The sequence below is a fragment of the Drosophila erecta genome, unplaced genomic scaffold (genome assembly GCF_003286155.1).
Source record: "Drosophila erecta strain 14021-0224.00,06,07 unplaced genomic scaffold, DereRS2 tig00000000-arrow-pilon, whole genome shotgun sequence".
NCBI classification, from domain to species: Eukaryota; Metazoa; Arthropoda; class Insecta; order Diptera; family Drosophilidae; genus Drosophila; species Drosophila erecta.
Window position 1 is genome coordinate 19,699,213 of NW_020825194.1, and position 17,010 is coordinate 19,716,222.

The 17,010-nt window shown below is 42.2% G+C and overlaps 5 protein-coding genes across 8 annotated transcripts in view; 1 reads left to right on the plus strand and 4 right to left on the minus strand.

Annotated features, from left to right (window-relative positions):
• LOC6552468 (homeobox protein abdominal-B) overlaps window positions 1-992 on the minus strand; it is a 46,272-nt gene extending 45,280 nt beyond the window's left edge. The window contains exon 1 of the mRNA XM_026982546.1: window positions 301-992. The gene's annotated coding sequence lies outside the window, so the exon portion shown is untranslated. The remainder of the gene's footprint in view (window positions 1-300) is intronic.
• Window positions 993-4,255: 3,263 nt separating this feature from the next.
• On the plus strand, window positions 4,256-4,776 carry LOC6552467 (V-type proton ATPase subunit e 1). Its single transcript, XM_001979790.3, has one exon. It carries the CDS (start codon window positions 4,304-4,306, stop codon window positions 4,568-4,570), a length of 267 nt encoding a protein of 88 aa, XP_001979826.1. The 5' UTR covers window positions 4,256-4,303; the 3' UTR covers window positions 4,571-4,776.
• A 509-nt stretch (window positions 4,777-5,285) lies between these two features.
• LOC6552361 (cytospin-A) lies at window positions 5,286-7,022 on the minus strand. The gene is made up of 2 exons (XM_001979789.3): window positions 6,914-7,022; window positions 5,286-6,865 (listed from the first exon to the last, which is right to left on the minus strand). The coding sequence occupies exons 1-2, from the start codon at window positions 7,005-7,007 to the stop codon at window positions 5,286-5,288; spliced, it is 1,674 nt and encodes a 557-aa protein (XP_001979825.3). The 5' UTR covers window positions 7,008-7,022.
• Window positions 7,023-7,684: 662 nt separating this feature from the next.
• Window positions 7,685-12,689, minus strand: LOC6552360 (putative adenosylhomocysteinase 2). 2 transcript variants are annotated; one of them, XM_001979788.3, is made up of 8 exons: window positions 11,138-11,594; window positions 10,962-11,022; window positions 9,576-9,645; window positions 8,725-9,391; window positions 8,318-8,636; window positions 8,011-8,254; window positions 7,834-7,954; window positions 7,685-7,769 (listed from the first exon to the last, which is right to left on the minus strand). In XM_001979788.3, the coding sequence occupies exons 2-8, from the start codon at window positions 11,010-11,012 to the stop codon at window positions 7,763-7,765; spliced, it is 1,479 nt and encodes a 492-aa protein (XP_001979824.1). In that variant the 5' UTR covers window positions 11,013-11,022; window positions 11,138-11,594; the 3' UTR covers window positions 7,685-7,762. The 2 variants fall into 2 exon arrangements, with proteins under 2 accessions (XP_001979824.1, XP_026839812.1); XM_026984011.1 differs by lacking the exons at window positions 10,962-11,022; window positions 11,138-11,594 and adding an exon at window positions 12,527-12,689 and having other exon boundaries at window positions 7,712-7,769.
• A 53-nt stretch (window positions 12,690-12,742) lies between these two features.
• On the minus strand, window positions 12,743-16,984 carry LOC6552359. 3 transcript variants are annotated; one of them, XM_026984044.1, is made up of 3 exons: window positions 16,857-16,984; window positions 13,757-13,803; window positions 12,743-13,326 (listed from the first exon to the last, which is right to left on the minus strand). In XM_026984044.1, the coding sequence occupies exons 2-3, from the start codon at window positions 13,767-13,769 to the stop codon at window positions 13,055-13,057; spliced, it is 285 nt and encodes a 94-aa protein (XP_026839845.1). In that variant the 5' UTR covers window positions 13,770-13,803; window positions 16,857-16,984; the 3' UTR covers window positions 12,743-13,054. The 3 variants fall into 3 exon arrangements, with proteins under 3 accessions (XP_026839845.1, XP_015009752.1, XP_026839835.1); XM_015154266.2 differs by having other exon boundaries at window positions 16,606-16,984; XM_026984034.1 differs by lacking the exon at window positions 16,857-16,984 and adding an exon at window positions 15,241-16,175.
• Window positions 16,985-17,010: the final 26 nt, after the last annotated feature.

Sequence of the window (17,010 nt, forward strand, 5' to 3'; positions counted from 1 at the left end):
TCCCATTAGTTTAGAAACAAATTAGCACTGCATAAATTTAGAAATGTTTAAATTTTAGAGAAAGCGAAGCCGATTTTTGTTCGTTGTAGAAGAACATTTTTCTATTGGTGACTGATACCTAATTGCCGAATTATAGTTGAAAATATTAATGTTTATATTTGGCTAAAAGCGCGTATTTTTGTTAGTAGTAGTTTTTTCAAATCTGGATTTTAATTTATTAATATTTTTAAGATTTATTTAACAACGCCTTACATATTAGCTATACTGCAACATAAAGCATGTTTAAATAAATGTACTCACCCCAGATTGCCTGGCACTTGAATCAAAGTATAATCATTTATAACAGCCGCACAAATACGATCTGCCGAGAAGTGACTTGCCGTCGGCTTGCAATTCCTAAACGCGATTAATATTGTAATTGGCGATAAGGTGCAATAATTGATAATGGCGAGATATTTGCCACCGGATCGACAAATGGGTCTCCGGTTTGATGATGGCTATAATTTAAAGCACACAGTCAATGGGTCTGGCGCGTAATGTTTATGAAAATTGCACATTAAATCTTTGTTTTGTGGCCCAATAGTCTGTCAATTACACTGTTATAGTTCCCGTTGTCGTTGTAAACGCTTTGGTTATTGTTGTTGGTTTATTATTTTAACACTTTCGAGCAAGAGCGCGCCGGCGGTGGCCAAGTGTTAGAGCCAGTTTTTGGTTTTGGAGTCCGAGGTGCGGAGCGTCATCGAGTGAACTGAATGGTGTGCGAGTTCTCCGCTATCTGTGAATCGCTGTTAGTTTCCAGGAATCGCAATCGCATAGCCCACTCACACTCGCACTCGCATTCACACTCACACTCAGACCCAGAAATACGCAGCGGATACGCGGACATACGACGCCGACGCCAAGAGTCACCCAGTGCGATGCCAATAAGGCTATGGGCATGAGGTATACCTATGGCTATAGGAAAATCGGCAACAACAACGGCGACCGTGACGAACGCGGGCCGGGGACTAGGAAAAACTTCGACTTCGACTTCGGCTCCGGCTCTTGGGACCATAAATAGTAGATAAACAAATAAATAAAGCGGCGTGGGGAACCGCCTAGATATATGACGGGCATATATCTTTTTTTCGAGTCGCACCCGCACCCTTAAAGGCGCACGCTTCCGATACTCTTCGACTTCGACTTCGATTTCGGTTCCTGGCCACATTGGGGTTGCAGCTCCGCTCCGTTCCAGATACATAAATTCGCCGGCGACAGGAATCAACCACCGACACCGACCGTTGACGCCCCCGCCCCAAATATCCGTATCTATATCTGTAGCTGTAGCTGTAGCTGTAGCAGTATCTGTAGCTGCGCAGTGCGCCCTGCAAAACGAAGCAGTACCAGTCACTTGCCCCCAGATACAGATACGGCTACACTGCGTGCCACGTCGAAAATCAATCACCTTCGATGGATGCATTTTATCGTGCGCAGACTCCGATTTATGAGACCAACTTTTGGGGTGGACGCCCACATATCGCTCGGGCTTATTTACTTTCCCAGCACTTTGGCTTAAAATATAGAGGGCATTAATTCTCCCATGCTGTCTAGATAAAGGACGACCTGCCGAATTAAGTTTGACCCTCAATGAAATCGAAAGTCTTTAATACAGAATGTAATAATTGCAAAAATCGTAGAGCGTTGAACCAGACTACTTTACAAATACTATTTCAGTACTTTTTCCTTGTAATTTAACAAAGTCTGTAGGGAGTTTTAATCAAAAGCGATTAAGGATTAGGTATGTAATGTTTGGAAAAGTTTACAAATTATTGACTTATTTTTGCCCAACTCAATACTGCTTCTTTCAGTACTTTATACAAGTTTTAAATCTTAGTTTTTAATAGAATCACTCTCGATTCAATATAAATGTCCAATCTGATAATAAATATAAGGATTGAATCATTTGTAAGAACTTGACTGAAATTATGATAAGAAAGAGTAAATGCATTGTAGCGCTTACAGTAAGTGAGTAGTGATGTTTGCAAATCGAAAAGGGAAAGTGAGTTCCGCAATAAAATCCTCCCGTCTACCGAAAGCCCGTGTGGTGTGGCCTTTTGGGCGATCTAACTGGGCTTGGACGTGTGCTAATTCGAGAACCAACAAAGGCAAGGGACCAGATCTCTCGCAGTTTGCGTTCCAAACAGAAAACGGACACTTTTCCATACCGTTCTTAAAGTCCAGAGCTGGAGTGGAGGAAGGCGTGGGAAGGGGCCAAGCGGTACCGGCACAGCGCCATCGATACGGTCCAAAGAGCCGACTCGACGCCTGGCCAGGTGTTTGCCTGCGAAATGTGTGGCAAGCTTTGTGTTTTGGTGACTCCGGTGACACTTACCCAAACGGTGCTAGGACAAGCTGCTAAGTGGCTGCTCAAACAACGCGTGCTGGTGTCGTACGACTTATCCAAATTGCTCAGATTCCCTTCCTCAGACCAAAGACACTAGATTTTTTTGCACACATTCTTCAGGCTTTAATTAAGACAATTTGTACTACTTTGTGCAAGTAACACATGCAGCACATACATACATGCATACATGCATACATGTATACATGCATGCATGCATGCATACATACATACATACATACATACATACATACATACATACATACATACATACATACATACATACATACATAAATACATACATACATACATACATACATACATACATACATACATACATACATAAATACATACATACACATACATACATACATACATACATACATACATACATATACATACATACATATACATACATACATACACTACACATACACTCACTGCTCGACCGGTAAGACAGATTACTCGAAATATTGACTCTAAATTAGAAGACATGCCTTACAGTCCTCACTAGAACTAGTTGGGAATTATAGGGCTACAAGAAAATAATATGTAGGAACTCGAATTTTGGAATATTCTAGTGTCTTCGCTCAGACCATCCAACGCAGTTGCAATAAGAACCACGGAGAACAGGTGCGCTACAACTTAAACTTGTTGCAATACGCCCCAGATTGACTCTAAGGTCGAACCTGTTATTTTTTTAAAATATTTTTTGGTTCTGGGCCTTAAAAACACATAGCATCGATGAAGTTCATGCTGCGCTTCAACTTGTGTTTGAGCTTATTAAGTATATTAAGTACTGTATATAAAGTATATTAAGCTGAACAAATATAACAATAATGGATGTACGAATAATTGAATATGCGGCTTAGCTTTAACCAAGAATATGGTGTGTCGGTGGGACTGTGAAGGATAACTGGGGAAGTTGCCCTGATGCAAACCTATTCAAATCAGTCACGCACCTCTTTGCACCCACACTGCTGGCGGAACGACTTGAAGTCAAATATTTTGACGGCTTGTCAAAGAAGTGACAAGACAAACCCTCACCGGAACCGATAACGCGGTGCCCCAGAATTTGGCAGCATGGCTTTGTTTCGGGCTCGGCCAGAGCTCGGATTCTTCTTAAATGCCGACCGTGTTAAAGGGGAAATCACACATTTAGCCCGATTTGCATTTGCTTGCGACTCCAACTCCGAGAGACCTCTGTCCGGTGATTTACGACACCGAATCGATCTGGCACCGAAACTCGGTTACCTTTCGGCTGTACTACCTTCCCAGTTTTTAGTTTCTGACGGTGGTCGATGTGCGAAGTTGTACGAGTACTCTGGAGCCGGCTACTGTATTTCACTCTCTATGAGGCCATGAGTTTCCCCCCGCATCGAAACGGAATTAAAGATGGCCATTGCCGCGAAATAACCGCTGGCTTGGCACCGGACGTCTTGATACTTATGGCGAGAAAATGGAAAATTCGATGTCGCCATTAACATTTATTGCTACTTGGGGAAAACTCGATTACACCACCACCACATTGCATTGCCATTGCACAGCCGCCATTTTATGAGACGCGCCTGGGCACTTATGGCATCATCAGGACATCGGAGGGGATGATCCCGGGAAGGATGGCAGGATAACTGGAGAGCTGGCAGTCTCGTAAAACGGATTTTGCGCTTAGTCAGGATGCGTGCAGCAGTTTTATGGACCGCTCCAGCACTCGGAAAATGTATACAGTTTTCCATTTACAGCCTTCGCGCTCCAGTGCGCCTGCAGCCTCCGCTGTTTGCCATAAAATATCGAAATGTTCGCAGCCATAAAAGTTTATGAGTGCAGGCACCCAAATTGGGATTGCCCAAGCTCCGAGATCCAGGACACAGGGTGGAAACTTGTCAGAACTTAACATTCAGCCAGCTGGCAAACTCTCCGGAAATGGATAAGTACGTGGCATTCACGGTCATCACCTTGTTCTGGCTGCTATTCGCCATCATTGGCTTCCTGGTGTCCTACCGATACGAGGAGCGTGGTCTCATCCGGAGCTGTGTGATCCTCACGGTAGTGTGCTGCTACTTGGCCTGGATGGTCACCTTCGTGATGCAGTTGAATCCACTGAGCGGACCGCGAGCCAAACAGAAGATTATCCTCGGCATGATAAGCTACTGGCCCAATTCCCTTATCCATGATCAAAAGGACCCGTAGAAACGCAGCAGATTATATATTTTTTAATGCAAGCCTAAGTGTTCTAAATGTTAATTTTGGAAAGCAAATCCTTTGAACACTATCTTCTTGAAAATATTTGCTAAACTTGCTGTATCCCCTTCGCAAATTTTGTTCCAATTTATTCAAGGCCAATGAATTATCAAACTATCCTAAATCGAAAAGGCCGCCGGCTTTTATAAAAAGCACATTCGTAATAAAAAATAAATGTCTTATTAACTGATAACTGCTTCTTCTTGTAATAGCAAGTGTGATATACCTTTGGTATACCTATTATAAATGTTCAGCCTTAAAATTAAGTAAAAGTATTGCGACGAATGAAAATGTTTACAATACAAAAAGAAGATAGAATGCTATGGTCGAGTTCCCCGACTATCAGATACCCCGTACTCAGCTAGTGGAATATCGGTAGAAATTGGGGAAAAGTAATAAAATGAAAAAAAAAAGAATAGACGGACAGACGGACATGACCAGTTCGACTCGGCTATTGATCCTGATCAAAAAAATATATATTTTTTTATATGGCGAAAACGTTTCCTTCTGCCTGTTACATACTTTTCGAATCTAGTGTTAGCGAATCTAGTATACCCTCTTACTCTACGAGTAACAGGTATAATAACCTGATTTGATTTTGCTTTCCTGAACGTTTTAAAATATATATTTAGTTATATTTAAAAATTATATTTGACAATTTGCGTTATACACCTGGTTCCAGAAAGTCATGCAGCTCCTCCACGAAATCGACAACCTTCTCTAGGTTAGGACGTCCATTGCGGAGCTCGTCAATAAGGTCGACGGATTCAGACACACCAAGGGACTTGGCCATTTTAACGCCATATGCCAAGGCCTCCTGGGCTTTCCTATGGTCGAGATATGTTTTGTCAACCAGGTCGGGACGGTAGGAGTGGATGATGGCGCACAGAGCATGGCCACTACTCCACGAGGCACTGAACTCGTACATGGGAATTCCGTATGGTTTAACCCTTTCTTGGCACCAGCGGAGCAGGCTGAGGCGTCGATCGCCGAATGTTTTTCCCACGTACTTTGGCACCGATGCTGTACAGGAAACGCGGGACGGCACAGTACGTGGAACTAAAGGCGCTGATGGTAGCTTTTTAAGTAGGGATTTGGACTTTATCTTCGGAAAAACCGGGATTAAGCTCGCTTTGGACGCCAAAGGTGTTATCTGGGTGCAGGGCTTGTAGATCTTATCCCAGAAAAGCTGGCGTGACAAAGAAACTGCTATTGGTGGCCTTGGCAAAAAGCGAGTTTTACTATTGAAATAGCTTGGTTTTCGTCCCACTGCACTGCCTATTTTTCGGATCCATCTTCTTCGGATCGTAGTCATGTTGCCATAAAGACATTCCATAAGGCGGCTCAACTTGAAGCTGCAGTCCGGAAATTTAAGTCTGTTGTAATGGGAAAGAGCACTCAAGGCTTTGTCAATGACGACCAAAGTATTCTTACTGTTTTTTCTTAACCTCCGACTTGCATTTGTATTTGATTTGGTCTCTTTTTCTAACCCAAATCGCAGCTGTCCTTTCCCGTAATATAGGTCGTCCATGTCCTTTTTAATTTTACACATTGCGCTCTTGGCTCTCACCTTAATCTCTTTTTCCTCACTAAGACGGATCTTCAGTTTTATAAGAGTTTCCCGTTCCGATTGACTTAGCTTAACCGACTTCCGTACGAGACTTTTCCTAGTCGATATTCTGCTTTTTCTTTGCACTACTTGCGCATTCCAACTTTGGGGAAATCTTTTCTGTGGCCTAATCTTATGTCTCTCCCTAATTAATTGCTGGCTGGCTTCCTTCAATTTCTGATACTGTTCGGTGATGTTCTTCAACTGTATTTGGTAGTTGGACAAACATTCTTCGAGTGCCTTGGTGCGATCCTGCTCCTCAGCTAGTCTCTGTTCCGCTGCCTCTTGATTTCTGCAGGCCTGAAGGACCAAGGTTTTCTCCTTCATTATCATTAAATTGTGACCCATTGCTTCTAGCTCCTTTTTTTTCTCCGCATTTCTCAACATTAACCGCAATTTATTTAACTCACAAATCTGACTTTCTTTTAAAGAAGTTTCCGGAGTAGTAGAACATAGCTCTTGATTGGCAAATTTCGACCCCGAAGAAGATTTTAGGGCCTCCTTGACAATACACTCCAGTTCAAAAAGAATGGTATCAACGTCCAGCTGAAAGAGCGTTTTATTCACTCTATTTAAGCTTTCTTCAGTCTCAAGTAGTGGCAGAATAATAGACAAACGCTTAATGTACCGAGTACCTATGTACATATATAGTTATATATTGCCACTTCGAAATAAGAACTTACATCGTAACAGAACTGTACCGGACTCTTGACTTTCGGCAAATGTCTCCCTCAAAGACCTTGTGAAAAGAATTACTTTCCCCAAGCAGATCTTCATTTTGCGAACTTCATTGAGGCTCCAATCCGTGCTATCTGGTCCTAAATGGCTGGCATTCCTCAAATCGGACTGTATTTCTTTTATCTGGCTTACAAGCTCCTTTAATATGGAACCCATCGGCAATGATAATTGAGTGAACAAAAGTGTGATTTGGTAAAGTTAAATCATGAAAAATGTATTACATTTTGGCAATTCAAAATATAGCTACTGAGAATTTTAAGAACTATTTTAATAAGTATAAGTATATATTTTCCGAAATATTAATTTTTTTTTTGGTACTAATATTTTTAGCTTCAATTTTTTAATTAGAAATCAGTAATTTTATAAGCAAGCCATTTTCGGTAGAGCCGGAAAATATTATGTAAGGCCTTTCATGTAAGTCCAATGTAAATTGACAGCGCCGTGTAGACGCTTGATGTAGAACTTTTGTAATTTCGCATGTGTAAAATTGGCTTTAGCCTAAACACGAACCGTAATGCTAGATTTTACAGAATTTGTTAGTTATATTTGCCTAATTGGAATAGGACTTGAACCAAATTTATCAGACTGATAAGATAATATCAGCAATATTTTTATTATAATTTTTTATAATTGCAATTCTTTGCTAAAAAAAATTAGTGAAAACACTAACGTCCCTAATAGTGATTTTATGCACCAAAATTTAAACCATTTGCATTAAAATGTATTTTCATATATTTGCTAAATAATATCAAAATTACAGAACGAGAATAACAGGATAACACATTGAATACTGATTAATATCTGCGAATGAAATAAAATAACATAAGTTAAATTGCTGATTGGAAAGGAGAGCTAGTGAACGAACCTGTAGTAATTGGCTTTAAAAGGCCCGGCCTTGTTTAAGCCCATAAATTTGGACTGCTCATCCGTGAGCTCTGTGAGATGAGCGTCGAAGGTGGCGAGATGCAAACTGGCCACGTATTCATCTGAAAGTATGTTAATTTACTACAAGAATTATATAGCTAGCAATGTAATAACCTACCCATTTTCTTTGGCAGCAGGTAGACATCCGACTTATATCTTCCTGGCGCTGAGAAGAGTTCAATCAAGGCCAAGGCCTGGGTGGAGGAGGCCACGGATACGACAAACGAGGATATGGTGGAACAGGAGAGATTCACCAGCCTGCCCTCGGCCAGCAAAATGATCATCCTGCCATCCGGCCACCTGATGTGGTCCACTTGGGAACGGACACGCTCCCACGTTAGTTCCGGTGTATGCAAGCCATTCTGATAGGGTTTAAGATCAGTTTAATAGATGAAGGCCAATTTGAAGTCATACCGTATACATACCACATCAATCTCCGAGCAGGAATGCCCCATATTGCAGAGTATACACCCATTCTTCATGCGATTCATGTGATCCCTGGTGATTACATTTTTGTTTCCCGTTGCCGTAACCACCACATCCACGGTCTTTATGACCTCGTTGAGCCGCACCACACGGAATCCATCCATGGCAGCTTGTAGAGCGCATATGGGATCCACCTCCGTAACATAGACAATGCATCCTTGGCCCTTCAGGGACTGGGCACAGCCCTTGCCCACATCTCCGTACCCGCAGATCACCACCTGCTTGCCGCCAAACATAATGTCCGTGGTGCGTTTCAGACTGAAAGAAGATTTTTAGAAAGGATTAGTCAAACCTTACAACATCTAATTTCTATCATCTAAGTTCTATCATGAATATCTGAACTCACCTGTCCAGGATGGAGTCACGACACGTGTAGAAAGTATCAAACTTGTTCTTGGTCACTGAGTCGTTGACGTTGATGGCCGGAACAGTAAGTTTTCCGCCCTTTGACAGCATGTACAGCCGGTGCACCCCGGTCACACTCTCCTCCACAATGCCCCGAATGGCCTTGAAGTAGTCCGGGTACTTCTTCAGCATAAGGTGCGTGGCATCGCCCCCGTCATCCAGGATCAGGTTCGGCTGCCAGCCATCGGAGTGGATGACCCTGTCCAGGCACCACCAGAACTCCTCCTCCGTCTCTCCGCGCCAGGCGTAGATCGGAATTCCCGCCTCTGCCAGAGCGGCGGCAACTGCGTTTTGTGTGGAATAAATGTTGCAGGCAGCCCAGCGAACAGTGGCGCCCAGTTGGACGAGCGTCTCGATCAGCACTGCCGACTGAGCATTGACGTGGGTGCATCCGACGATATTCGCTCCCTTCAGGGGCTTCTCATCCCTCGCCCTCTTCCTCAGCGTCATAATGCCCGGCATCTCCGACTCGGCGATCTCGATCTCCCGCCTCCCAAACGCACTCTTCGAAATGCTCTTCACGCAAAAGTCGGTGCCTCCGGCGGAGTTGCGCTGATGGTTGTCCTTCGGGGAGACGTCGTCCTCGTCGGAGCTTCCAGTGAAACAGGCTGTCGGATTAAAAAGGGTGCTAAGTAAGTTCAAATACAAGAAGCGATATTAAAACAGAAAACACGGTTATCTTGTATGATTCATTATAGATAGATATCATTACATTTCAACCTTTTTGGCTGTTAATATGCATTACAACTTAGACTTTTAAATTATCCGGTTTTAAAATGTTGTAGTACTTACTGGAACTGAATGAGCAGGTGGACACATCTGAAAACCGCCGAGCCTCGATACTTGACTTCTTCACAGCAGTCTATTTAATTAAAAGAATATTTATAAAAGAATAAGCTAAGCGTTGCTTGAATTTCCTCTTGTCGAGCCGCAAATTACATTGTTTAATTGCACGTATGATAAAAAGTACTTGACAAGCTCTCAATAGATGCTAAACTCATTGGGATTAACATAAATCATGTGATACAAAAGGGAGAAAATAACACAACAAAATCTTTACAAATACGAGATCACTCCATGCAAGAGAAAACAATTGACTTATTCTATTTTAACTATAATCAGGTGTTTTTGCATATTTTAGCACCACGTTCACGTGTTAATAAATACACAATATATTTGCTCAGATCTAATGAATTCGATTCCACTCCCTCGGCTAACCAGATTTGTAAAATATACCGCATAATCAGGGGTAATGGATTCGATTCACAAGCTCATGAATTTATTGCACTTTCCAATTAACAAATTGCCATCGAATATAAAGCATGCCAAATCGCACATATGTGAGTATTATAGGGATTGATTAATTTTTGATGAAAAACCATTTGAAGGCGCGACTTTTGCGTCGTTTCCAGCTAAATCCAGATTTAAGTGCAGAGAAAAACCGATGGAAATACATTCGCAGTTGGTCACTAATTGGCATCGTTTAGCATACCGGCGATAATTCGTCGCGCCAATTGATTTCGAGAGATATGAAATCGCGAATATAGATCTACAATCCAGACCTACGTCTGTGGCCTCCCGGAGTGTATGTAAACAGTTGAATTAATGAAATCTACGACTGTATAGCGTGGCCAGTGAGTCGATTGTTGTTTACGTTTCTCCGGCCATATGGAATAAACATGCACTTGTATCCACAACATTATACTTTTCCACTATCTACTCATGGCCCAGCAGATCAATATTTTGATTACAAGTTGAAAGTCTGCAGAGCTAATAAGATGAAACTCACTCGAATGATTTATAGCGGCCATGTGGTGGGCAATGTAATTTATGTTACATGTAGATGTGTTTTGCTTAGTTCTAGTCCCAAACTGTGATAATTTAGTTCAGCTTGACCCCTGTTAAAGGGTTACAATCGACGCTGATGTACTGAATTTTTTACTCGACCACTTTCACGGAGTGTATTAAACGCTTCGAGGTGAATGAATTGCATTAATTTATTGTTCAGAGAACGTCTTTGGACGCTTTGTTTGGTAGGGGCAGTGTCACGTGCTATTTTTATTTTAATCGCCAAGTTCGGCTATTGAAACCAGTTGTGGGAATCTGGCCAACACACCTACTAGCTTCGAGTGGCTAATTAGTATTCCCTATGCGGTTTTCCCCCATGGTTATAGTTACCTTATCAGCCAGACTCAGGTCGGCAAACGTTGTCTCTGGCATTTTGGCCATTCTGCAGGCGCTGAGAGCAGACAAAGAATAAAAAACAAAAGTCAGCCAGCAGTTCGAATAAAAACAAACAACGTATTCAGTGTCAGAACTTATTCAAAACGAGCGAACGACCTTCGGAGACTTACACTTAGGCGGATCCGAAACAGGTTATAAAGTATGCTCGGCTTTGTCGCGTTTTATTCCGACTTCTTACGGTCTATGCAGCTGGGAGACCGGCTCTAATCATCCAGTGCAAGTGCTGGATACCACCTAGACTATGTGTATCCTATTCGAATATTTGGCGGAGGCACAACGTCAGTTCTGCTGGAGATCTCCGATCGGACTAGATCGTCCCGCGTTTCGAATCCAAACGAGATCGCCAACCGATCGATCTGTTTGCCTAATGTATTTGTATCTAGAGCGATCTGCGATCTCACGGATCGTCCGCTCGCGACTGGGGCACACAACAAACTGACTCACTGCACCGGGTTTATTGGGAGGCAGCACGATCGTGTGGAAGCACAGAGATACGGCAAGTAAAGAGCAAGTAAGCAAAGAAAAACCAAAAAGCGAGTATCAGCAGCGGTTCAAATAAAAGATCGCCACATTTATGAGAATCTTATCACGAAGCGGCCTCTTATCTCTGCGCCCCCCTTTCCCCCTTGGGCGCTTATCATAATCACAACTTCACCCCATGCAGTATTCCTCGGCAGATTACGGAAATCAATTTCGACTCTGACGTAGGCAAAGTGTCCACTCGGATGAGTGAACTTCATTATAGCTTGGGGTTGAAGCGCACTCTTAGTCGAGTTGAAAGGCTTGACTTGATTGAAATTAAATGTGGAATATTTAAGCAGAGTGGGTTCTTATCGCCTGCCCCAGGCATAAGTGCTGGCAGCTAAGTACTCTAGCTCTTTAAATGCGATCACTTAAAGTATGTACACCTAATTATCATTAAATGTATAAGGGCAATACTGGCTAATTGTTAATATCTGCAAATCTGCAAACGACAAACAACTAATTTTTTGGAGTAAAAATATTAGGAAATTTCTCAGATGTGGCGTTCAATTTAAAAACTTTTTCAAAATTACTTTTAAAATTATTCTTGATAAATTGTTTATACAAAGCACAAGACAAAGTGGCAGAACACAAGGAACTCGAAATGGAGAGGTGGTTTTAAAGGCCAGTGAAATTGTTTTGCTAAATTTGTACATATTAGATGTAAAAAGTAAACAAATATTAGAGCTTTCTTTTAATCATTGTTTCCATTAGTTCTTCAAAGTAGTTTGGTCTTTACAAGGGGTGGGTCGTAAACTTTACTTTCTGACGTGCGAATCGGCCATTTTTGCCATCGTTGCCCAATGATTTGATAGCACTGCATTTTATTGAATGCCTGTGCGCTTTTAGCGTGGCCATAAAGAGGGAAGAATTTTAATCAAGGCACCGAAACGGGATTACGCCATCAACCCTCATCGCATGTCCTTGCCGGGGGATGCTGGTTAGGGGATGCAGCATCTGCAGGGGATGATTGTTACCTTAAATTGGTGCAGAGCTCCAGAAGTTGAGAAGTTCATTATGTCCATCCGATGGTCTAATTGGTTGCTTTCAATTCCGAGCAGTGTCTACATTGTGCGTGATAAACATTTATTGTACTGGCTTCTGTTGAGGATTCTCATTCTCGTGATCTTGTAAACTCTTTTATTGCATACTGCAGATATGACCCCTTGGGTTCCAAGAACAAATGATGTTACTTTAAAGGGCAAGCATTTCGTTTATTCCATTAACTATCGTTGTGATCTTTCATAGGACTAAACTTATGAGAATTTACACGTCCTAAAATTAAATCCACATTCCATAGTTTGGCTTTAGCAGTCACTGTCGCACTCGTATTGCACCTAGAGTTTTTCAAACTCTATCTTTAAAAAAACCACAGGTCTATGGTCTATATACAACGTACGTACTATTTACAAATAGATAAATCTACGCTTGTTTATGTACAAGGGTCTACTTAATACCGTCCGGGTATCTATATACAAAAAGCAGGGCCTTTGAGGCCCGTTTTTTTAAAGCGATCCCACTTTTTCCATCAAATACCAGGGCAGGAACAAGGAGACCGCCACCACGGCCACGCAGGTGGCGCACATGGCCATTGTCGCCGAGAGATTGGTCATCGAGAAGTGATCCTCCTTGTCCTCCAGCTCCTCGTGAGGATGCCTCTCGAACTCCAGGACCTCGACGTCGAACCGAAAACGCACTTTCGACTCCGGTGAGTCCTTGCGCCACACCAAATGGCCAGATGACTCACGGCGCTCCAGGCTCCATTTCGGATCTTGGACTGAAAGGTAGATTAAGGAAAGAAGGGGTTAACAATAAGGTTATAAATATCTGTTAATCAGTGAGTGGGTACAACGATCCACCAATATATAAGATTATCTTCTACATATAAGTTACAAATAAAACGATTTCGAAATGACTGCAATTGAAACTTGTAATTATATATTTTTATGTATGCCGTCAGAGGTTTAATCAGAGAAAAAGTATTTGACTTAGTACACAACAATTCTACATGAAACAATTGCATTTATATTCCCATAAGTATGCTATAAATTATATTTTTGAGCATTGCGTCAAACTGATCGTGACATTTTGACGGAAAGTGGTAAACAACTATTTATAAAATTATTGCTTCCATACGAAAGCGATCTGTCTACAAAGTATTATATCCCCTATGATGCCACGTTAATTGATTTAATTTAAATACTTACCTGATCCAGTCATTGTGCCGTTTTGGGAGTAAGTTCAACGCAAAACCCTGAAATGGCACATAAAATATCATTGAATAAATTAAATGAAAAATACTGCTCCTATAGACGCCGATTAAATGAAATGTTTGCCATTGCATTGCGCAAAAGTTCTGAGTAATCAAACGTTCTAGGTGAAGTACGACCATCTAATTAGCATTCCAGGCACACGATCAATTAGTGCTCACACTTCCCGACATTCAAAATTAAAATGGAACACGGCGGCCGAGTTGCTGACCCTGTCCTTCCATCGCTCAAATGAGCAGAGCTTTTATTTCCCATATAATGAATACTTTTCATATGATATTCCATTAACCCGGCTTGAGTTCGCATAGACTTTAGCCGCCAGTTAAGACCCTCGTACTCGTATGATGTATCTATTGACATGTGGGGAAGACGCCACCTGACTTTTCACTCATCCCCTGTTCACATTGCTGGCATTGATTTTATTTATTGTCTTTTTTTGTCATGAGAAAAAGTGGTGCCACACACGAGGGCAAGCCCCAAAAATCAATCACGCTACACACTTTGTACTGCTGGAAAAGGGTTTTATCACATGGGTTAAGTAATCAATACCTGTAAGTATTGCAAATTTGATAAGCACTAAACGAGCGAGTGACCAGGAAAGAATTGCTTATCTAACTCTTGGACTTGAAGCAATTATGTTCATCACCAATTTCGTAGCCTTGTAAATTTACAATTGCGTAAGTTCCTGGAACCGTGAATATATAATATTCATACCAATATCTGAACCATAGGCTTTCAAAGTCGAAGAACAGAACGATAAGTGACGGACTTTGATTTAATTTACCACCACCTTATCTTTGGGCTCTGGTGATTTGACTAATATTCAAATTTGGAGGAAGTCTATTTGGGATAAAGACATGCGCCTGCATGACGCAAAACGGGGAAACCAAACATAAATAAACGAAAACATAGAGGCAACAAACAAATTGAAAATTGAAATTTTTGTCGTATTGCCTGTTGGATACCCCGGTACTGAACAATTATTTTTAGATTGCTCACGCAGTTGGAATAGCGATATAAATCCAAATTGGCAAAATGAAAATATGATGAGCTGGCTGTGGGTTGGGGAACCTAAATAAATCAGTACACCCTGTGGTTAAGAGGTATTGCGTAGTCGGCACACATGGCTAGGTACGATTTTGAATGCGGTTTTGCATATTTTACGTGGTGCTCGTATTCCGAAATGCCATCGAGAAAGGTCGCAGCACCAAATTAGCATTCCACGCATTGTAGACCACTGCCCTTGAAATCCGGCATTACGACAGCTTACAAAACCGATTCTCCCGGTTCCGCACGATCTATTTCATTATCCGGAACCCTTCAATATCCAGCACACCATTTGGTGTGGTACGGTGGAGCAAAACCTATTTGCTCAGTTGGAGAGCACTCTGTGCGAAAGTGCCCAATATTTACCGACTCACTTTCAAGGCACTATACCGGATTGGTCTCTACCCGGTCCGATCAGTTAGATTTTAGCACCTTTCGCCACCGAATGATAAAGTTCAGCGATTGCCGTCGATCGGCACGGAAAGTGATCGCACTATGGCGATTTGCAAGTCAGCCAGGGCTTTTTTACTGGACTTTGGTCCGATTCGATGCGATTCTTTGTGACTGCCAGCTCTGCGAAAGTACAAGTGCATATGTACATATGTATGTAGGAACATACATATCTGCAATAATACACCGCTTACACACGATCGTTTTGGCATGGCATAAAGTGGCCTACGATCCGGTGTATTGGTGCTTTTAATTGGTTTTCCTATTTTTGTTGCTGCTCTGGTCCGATAAGATTCACAAAGAAACGGCAACGTCAGCTGAGCACTTTTAATCAATGAACTCACAGCGCACTCACTCGTTTCCCAGATGCCCATGTCCACTTGAGTACGGCCACAGTGGGGACCCGCTGCCGCCGACCCGCATGGAAGAGTGTCACGGCTGGCCGTCTTGGCATTTGAGCTCTGTTAGCCGAAAACCTGATTTGGCCAATGCCATTTTCATGCACGGATTACGCAAGCCACGCTCCACTGTTTCTCAGCGAAGCCGCCAAGACAGTAAAATAGTCAGTTAGTTTCCACAAGTGCGAATCGCGCAATCCGACACAAATCGGCATTCAAATTCACGGGGAGGTAAACACGCGCCTGCGATAAGAGTAAAGACCTCTTTCGGTGGAGCTGATATTGATGTATGGTTGGGTGTAGGGTATGTTGTTCTTCGTCGTATGTTGTCAGTTAATCAATAAATATGTGGGGGTACGCACAGAGAGAAAATTATGCTCCACTTGGCCAACTAATTATCTCGAAATCGAATTGGGCTTAGAAACCTCTAGCAGTTTGCAGTTTAATAGTGAAGATTTAATTACTAGACAACTTTTATGCGAATTTTAGTATTATAATATAAGCTACTAACAGCGGCTTAAAATGGAATTTAAATGTTGAAGAAGTCACACTTCTACATATGTGTGAAATTTAATTAAAATTTTTCACAAGCTGGATATGTATTCTTTTTATATGTATTTGTATTCTTTTTTTTATAACAAAAAAATACAAAAGGAATGTTAATTCATATTCGTGTTTTTAAGTATAAATAAAAGTTGGCTCCTTTCACGGCACATTAGTACAGCAGTTTTTAGGTATTTCTCCCCGTGTTACAATCGATTCGATTGCATGGGAGGTGGTGCCACTGCCACTGGCAACCCGAGTAATCAATAACAAACTCAATTTAGTATTTGCTATGCTCGCATGTTCAATTGCATATTTATGTAAGCCCAAAGTTGTTTTTGTTATTACCGCTGCGATTTGAAGTGACTCGACTTGCAACTCGAGGCCAAGCGCCGCTCGAGAATTAGACAACAGCTGTAGCCGTGCTCCGCCACGAAAATAACACTCGCACTCGCACACACTCGAAAAGTCGATTCAATTTGATTCAACTGATTCGACTTGATTCGGATCGATCTTGCTGAGCTTTTGCCGCGTGCAGGCCGCGCCGAACTATTGGGGTCTAGAGCGTGGAGCCGACTGCCGTCCACTAGCCCACTCACCGTGCTCCATTCCTCCATTCCAGCCCCGGCGGTACGAGGCCAGAGTACCAGGCAGCTCTACGAGCGGTATTGCTGAGAGCGAAAGTCCGCCGGGGGCTCGCCCCTCCGAATTCCACTACATCGCCTAGTGGAATCGCACACTAGTGCTGCCGTT

Bases quoted from the DNA above. Each gene is read 5' to 3' on its own strand.
- LOC6552467 (XM_001979790.3), top strand. From the start codon at position 4,304: ATGGATAAGTACGTGGCATTCACGGTCATCACCTTGTTCTGGCTGCTA.
- LOC6552361 (XM_001979789.3), bottom strand. From the start codon at position 7,007: ATGAAGATCTGCTTGGGGAAAGTAATTCTTTTCACAAGGTCTTTGAGG. The intron at 6,866-6,913 runs GTAAGTTCTTAT...ATATGTACATAG, and splicing joins CGGTACAGTTCTGTTACGAT to GTACTCGGTACATTAAGCGT.
- LOC6552360 (XM_001979788.3), bottom strand. From the start codon at position 11,012: ATGGCCAAAATGCCAGAGACAACGTTTGCCGACCTGAGTCTGGCTGAT. The intron at 9,392-9,575 runs GTAAGTACTACA...TTAATCCGACAG, and splicing joins CACCTGCTCATTCAGTTCCA to CCTGTTTCACTGGAAGCTCC. The intron at 8,255-8,317 runs GTATGTATACGG...AAACCCTATCAG, and splicing joins CCTGCTCGGAGATTGATGTG to AATGGCTTGCATACACCGGA.